At 40.8% G+C, this 6,614-nt stretch overlaps 1 protein-coding gene across 1 annotated transcript; it reads left to right on the top strand.

Moving 5' to 3' along the window:
* Positions 1-82: 82 nt before the first annotated feature.
* Positions 83-5,809, top strand: LOC106932874 (claudin-11-like). The gene is made up of 3 exons (XM_015011817.2): positions 83-1,327; positions 3,298-3,465; positions 4,671-5,809. The coding sequence occupies exons 1-3, from the start codon at positions 1,102-1,104 to the stop codon at positions 4,928-4,930; spliced, it is 654 nt and encodes a 217-aa protein (XP_014867303.1). The 5' UTR covers positions 83-1,101; the 3' UTR covers positions 4,931-5,809.
* The last annotated feature ends 805 nt before the right edge of the window (positions 5,810-6,614 follow it).

Here is a 6,614-nt window from a genome sequence, read left to right on the forward strand (position 1 = left end):
CCTCAGAGTTCTGATGGTGTAATGAAATTAATTTATAAAAGATAATAAAGAGAAAAACACATTTTATATGCAAAAGTTAAACAAATAAAATAATTTTACAATGGAAATAATTCAGAATTTTACATATAAAACTGTTTAAAATGAAAATGTAGTACAAAAGAATATTTTCATTCATCATTTATCTTAATCATTAACAGAAAAAGATTTTTGTAGTTTTGAAATAAGTTTTATTTTCCTATTTTTTATTTGTTAAATATATATTTAGTTTTTCAGTTATCTGACTTAATGTTAGATTTTTATCATTTTCACTTTGCAGTTTATTTATTATAAAATATTACATGATTATATTTTAAAATTGTTATTCATCTTTATGTTTGAACAGTTTAAATGTTATTTTACTGGTGATATAGCATTAAAATGTCATCTTAATATATTTTGTAGGGAGGACTGATTATTAAACACATCCACGACTTTGGGAGCTCAGAAATTTAAAAAAAACTTTCTACAAAATTTCTGAGATTAAACTCAGTTTCTGAGTTTTTGACAGACATTTACTCCTGTTTTCCTGCCCATGGTGTCCCTGACACTCTGCGGTTTAAAGCTGCTGCATCTGAAGGAAACTGATTCAGATTCATGTCTCTGAGTTCCTTCCTGAAGATGCAGATCCTGACCTTTGCCCTCCAGATGTCTCAGCTCAGCCCTGCTGCTCCTCTGCTCTCCATCTGGTTCAGGTTTGGATCTGGATTTTCCCTGGTTGGCGTTGGGAGGGGGGCAGGTTCGCGCCACACCCTGAGATAAATCTTATGATTTTCTTTCCTTGTGGATAACGCACAACGGGACACGGTGCAGCAGCTCCTCATCTTATTTCAGACTTTTTGAAACATTTTTAGTCAAGGAAAAGCATCTTTCAGGGATTTTTTTTTTCCTTTCTGAATTACGCAGAAGAACCTGCTGAAATTTGTGCTTTATTTACCCAGTAAAGAACATTTGGATAAGTTTTTATTTCCTGGAGACAGGAAAGAAAATAACCAACGGCTAAAAGCCCTCAGGAAGATAAAAGTAGTGTTTTTTGGAACGTGTAAAGACGCACGGCGGATCTCCATGGCGCACATATGCAGGCAGCTGGTTGGCATCGGGGGGAGCTGCGTGGGGTGGGTCGGGCTCATCTTTGCCACGGCGACCAACGACTGGGTCCGGACGTGCGACTACTCGGTGGCCACCTGCCTGCGCATGGACGAGCTGGGGTCGCGCGGCCTGTGGGCCGAGTGCGTGGTGTCTCCGTCGCTCTACCACTGTGTGTCTCTGGACCAGATGTTCTCGCTGCCCGGTAAGAAGCTGCTCCTTTAACCTGGTCCTGCTGCTGATTCCTGCTGCTCCTTTAACCTGGTCCTGCTGCTCCTTTAACCTGGTCCTGCTGCTCCTTTAACCTGGTCCTGCTGCTCCTTTAACCTGGTCCTGCTGCTCCTTTAACCTGGTCCTGCTGCTGATTCCTGCTGCTCCTTTAACCTGGTCCTGCTGCTGATTCCTGCTGCTCCTTTAACCTGGTCCTGCTGCTCCTTTCACCTGGTCCTGCTGCTCCTTTAACCTGGTCCTGCTGCTGATTCCTGCTGCTCCTTTAACCTGGTCCTGCTGCTCCTTTAACCTGGTCCTGCTGCTCCTTTAACCTGGTCCTGCTGCTGATTCCTGCTGCTCCTTTAACCTGGTCCTGCTGCTCCTTTAACCTGGTCCTGCTGCTGATTCCTGCTGCTCCTTTAACCTGGTCCTGCTGCTGCTTCCTGCTGCTGCTTTTTTTTAGCTACTAGAAAAAGTTTGACTGTTTTTATCATTTAACCACTGAGCAAAAGTCTGAATCCATCCCTCAATAGTAATTTTTAAAAGTTTCTTAATCAATAACTCTCCAGTTTTTCAAACTAGGAGGTCAAATGCAGTCCATATTTTTCAGAATAAAATAACAGAAATATAGCACCAGCCAGTGATATTCACAACATTATCTAATAGAGGCAAAAAGAAACCAAGAACACCTTTAGTGAACAACTAACAACTTTTTTCTTTCTTCTTCTTGAAGACCAGAAATATTCTGTTTTTCTTCAAAAATATCAAAACAGTTGAGATGGAAAGAAAAACCGAAAGGTTTTATGAAATCCTGCAGCTGCTGTAGGGATGCAGGAAACCCACCAACTCCATTTCAAACAAAAACATCTCCTAATGTTTTACTTCTGGTTTTTCACCCAAACTTTGAGATTTAACTTTATTGTTCAGTCTTGGAAAGACACCAGATATAAAATCAGCATAAGCTCCTCCCACAGCATCAGGCCTGCACCATAACAAATGTTACTGGACGATAAACTGTCCCACTAATTATCAAAAGAAATTATAATATTGTTATTTTGAGACCATTTTCAATTAATGTATTGATCATGACATGGTAATTCAGGTTCACACCTCAGAGACAAACTTTAATTTTGTAGATAACTCTTCACACTGGAACTGGAAGATATTTTAAATATCCAAAAACAAATCAATAAACAGAAGTAAAAATTACTTATAACCAACAAAATGGATAACAATGTCTGTGTAAACAAAATTATTTATCATCAGAATGGAAATTATTGAGCTCATTCTAACTTATAATCCAATTCATTGATTAATTGCTACATGACTTGAAAAACTTTAACCAATAGTCTCTGCCAAACTATTCAAAAAGCAGAATGTCTTTTTACAGTTTTTGGGGGATTATTACATATATTAAGTGTACACATATATAATGCAAAATAATCTGATAATATATTTGATATTATGTTTTCTTAAAAATAATAATTAAAACTCTGGAAACATATTTTCATCTCTAATGCATAACTTCCAAACCATCGACCAGCCTAAAGATTTTTTTTTATTTTTGGTTAAAAGGAAACATAGAGTTTCTCCATTGGTCTTAAATGTTTAAGTTTTTGGTTCTCATTTTGTGAACCAGCTGAAAACTTTCTGGAGTCGCTCTGAAAATATGCAGAATGAGTTTGGATTTGGACTTTTGCTGCTTGTTAGTTTTGCACAGATTTATGGATAAATGGAGTCTTAATTCCAAACATTGTGGACTTCTAAGTATTAATATGAATAAATAGCTGAACTGAAAACATGTCAGTGCAGCAGTAACATGTTTGAGGAGATGCTGATGGTTTGAGACGTGCCTCCCAGTGCTCCCAGTGCTCCCAGTGCGCTGCATTCCAGCAGCCGCGGCTCCAGATGTGAGCGCTGCGGCGTTGGCAGCATCATAACCAGATGTTTCTCCGTGTCTGGCAGCGTACGTCCAGGTGTCCCGGGCTCTGATGATCGCCGCGTGTCTCCTGGGCGTCCCCGCCCTGCTGCTGGTCCTCATGTCCATGCCCTGCATTCGGTTGCCTAGCAACTACTCCGCCACCGTTAAGAAGCGCCGCACCCAGGTGGGCGGCGTCCTCTTCATCGTCATGGGTGAGGAAGACTCCAGAGACACATCATTTCCCTGAACCAGTCGAGTTCACAGGGAACTGTTAAAGGATTCACACCTCTTCAACTTTTTCCCTTCTAAAAAAACAAACTTTAATTCATTAGGATTTAATTTGACCAGCTGCTGTTGGTTATGAATTTCATAAATCTTTGCAGTTTGTTGCTCATGAAAAGGAATGTAAAAAAAAAGATTTCTTTTCTCCGGAGTGAAAAGTATTTCCAGCTTTCAGCAGAAGGTATTTTTTCTGCATTCTGCACACAGCTGTGGTCTTGGAGGATTAAAAGTTATTTTATCTGAACTTAATGTAAGTAAAAATGCAGATGTTGTTTGAAATGAAGCTGGATTTTAAACAGATATCCTCACATTAACCTCCTCCCTGACAGAAAGTGAAAATCTCCCCAGGCTCTGCAGTTTGGCACCTCCAGCTTTACTTTTTGTTTTGAGATTTAATGTAACTTTTATAAAAATATGTTATTTAGATATTTGTTAACTGTCACCAGGTAGTAACAGTTTGTTATGAGACAGATCGATCTCCTCACCTCCTGTCTGAGCTACTTTCTGAAGAAATGCACCAAAAGCAACCAATCAGAGCCAGGAGGCGGAGCTTACCACCGTCATCAGTGGCCATGCTAACTAGCCTTAGCATTCATGACAGGCTATGCTAGCTTTAGCCGGGATGAGCAGCACCACATGGAGGGTGATTGACAGCACTAAGACCCGCCTCCTGATTGTGATTGCTTGTTTCTGGTCAGCACTAAGAGAAGACAGAGGAGGTTGATTTTTGCACAGATGATCTGTCTCATATCGTTCTAATATACAGGCAGCTTCAACAATTATGTAAAAAATATTTTTTATAAACGTTTCATTCTACAGCAGCTTTAAAGATATTTTTTTAATTTTGTAGCGTTTGAGTTTTCTGTAGTTTTTCAGCTTCTTGATTGTGGGAACAGCTTCAGAGAACTGAGTTTAACACTGAGCAGCTGGAGGACATATTTACTCTTCCAGGACTTTCATCTGGTCTGTTCAGCCGTTTTAGAGGAGAAATAAAAACAAGAGGCTCCTTCCTGACCCGACTGAATCCGTTTGTCTGATTCTGCTTCCTGGTGGACGGACAGTTCCTGCCCTCTGGACCAGACAGATTCAGATATGGAACTGATCACCTTTTCCTCATCCTTTCTTTGTCACACAGCTGTTTTTGGTGCCGTAGCGACCGTCTGGTTCCCCATCGGAGCGAACAAAGCGGAGCACCTCATGTCCTTCGGCTACTCTCTGTACGTGGGCTGGGTGGGAGCCGGGCTCTGCCTGCTGGGCGGCGTCGTCATCCTCTGCTTCCAGGTCGCCCTCATCACCAACCCGTCCAGGGAGAACAGCTTCTTCTACTCCAGACGGGGCGGAACCGCCCGGGAGGTCGACCGCTCCGCCAACCACGCCAAGACTGAACGGGTGTGAGGGGCGACAGGCTTCCCGTCCTACAGGCGGTTCACCAGCGATGCACCGATCCACCTCTTACCGAACAAAACCGATATCTGAGGTTTGGTATCAGAACTGGCCCTCTACAGCTCAGTTAAAGCTGCAGTGTGTAACTACCCTCCATGTTGTGCTGCTCATCCTGTTGTGAATGCTAATTCTAGTTAGCATAGCATAAACAGTTTACCTTATCGGTAAGTTGTTGCTCCGCTAAGACCCTCCTCCCGGCTCTGATTGGTTGTTTTTGGTGCATTTCTTCAGGCAGCACTAACAGATCAGGGAGGAGGAGGATGTCGATGTTTTTAGCAAATATGTAGAAACATATATTTTTAAAATAAAAGTTACATACTGCAGCTTTAAATACAACATAGCTTCACAAGCTTGGTCAAACATGTAAAAACAACTTCAGTTTGTTCAGTCAGTGCAATTAGGATTATAACAGCCGATGCAAAAATATATAATAATGAAACTGACAAAAATAACCGGATGATAATGTTGGTCAAACATGTTAAAATAAACTGCAATAAACATTTTAAATGGTTCAGAAAGTTCCATTAAAAGTTACAAATATAATCTAAAATAAATGATAAAGCATGTTGTTACAACCACAAAACATAGAGTTAGGCTCAACAGATCTGCATTTATCAATCAGGCACATTGTCACTGATACCGGACCTAGAATTTCTTTCAAGATCTGGACCAAAACCGATACTGATACTGGATCGGTGCATCTCTAGCTTTATGTATCCATCAGATTTTTTTTTTTTAGCTTTAAGCTATTTTATTACTCCGACATGTGTTTCTCTGTTTAAAACGATCCTCTGCTGAGGTGGTGTCTAATAAAGTTGGATCAGAAATTTACCTGAAATGTTTCCTCGCGGTACAGTTCCAGTAAGAAGGTTCTGGGTTCAAATCCCGGCCTGGGTTCTTTCTGCATGTTCTCCTTGTGGATCTGTCCTCCCACAGCACAGAAACACGGATGTTGGCATATCCTCCTCCGTCCTGTCAGATCCGTTTACACCCATAGACATGAATACGGACTGGGATAGTATTCATGTCTATGTTACACCAGCGTGTCTGTCCGCTACTTCCTCTCTTCTCGAACAGGCAGGCTGTTGATTAATCTGAACGCTGCTGCCATCTAGTGACCGGAGGTCTGTTCATCAGTCAAGGATGAGTAAAAACGGAAAATTACTTCAAGTTTCATTGGATAAAAAATTAAACCAAAAGGCTTAAAATGCATCGCAGATATCTGATTTTATCACTCAATGCTTTAAAATCACAGAAGCCTTTTGGGGAAATATAACAAAGAATTGTAAATTAATTAAAAACATAATTCTAGTTAAAGGGTCAGTATCCTGCAAAATAAACACTTTGAGCTTTATATCATGTTATAATGTTATTCCCTCATCAAAAACATATCTGGAGTGTTACTTTAATTCTTCATGCATGTTTGAGAAATCCTGTAATCTCCATGGCAACCATTCACCTGGTTGGAAGAAGCCCCGCCTTTGAGGCGTGGCTCCTCCACAACTCAGCTCCTTCAGATTAGCCAGCAGCAATTAGCAAACACCTGGTTGAACTGTGGATCAGAAGTTAGAGCTACTTCTCAGAGCGCTGACAAAATGTTGATAAAGGGTTAATAGAGGAGCCATGTTGTGATAAC

This window comes from Poecilia mexicana, unplaced genomic scaffold (genome assembly GCF_051168715.1).
Source record: "Poecilia mexicana isolate PSO_F unplaced genomic scaffold, ASM5116871v1 scaffold_15, whole genome shotgun sequence".
Lineage (NCBI taxonomy): Eukaryota > Metazoa > Chordata > Actinopteri > Cyprinodontiformes > Poeciliidae > Poecilia > Poecilia mexicana.

Excerpts from the sequence above, each read along its gene's own strand:
- LOC106932874 (XM_015011817.2), top strand. The coding sequence starts at position 1,102 with ATGGCGCACATATGCAGGCAGCTGGTTGGCATCGGGGGGAGCTGCGTG. Across the intron at positions 1,328-3,297 it reads CCAGATGTTCTCGCTGCCCG|CGTACGTCCAGGTGTCCCGG; the intron begins GTAAGAAGCTGC and ends CGTGTCTGGCAG. Across the intron at positions 3,466-4,670 it reads CGTCCTCTTCATCGTCATGG|CTGTTTTTGGTGCCGTAGCG; the intron begins GTGAGGAAGACT and ends TTTGTCACACAG.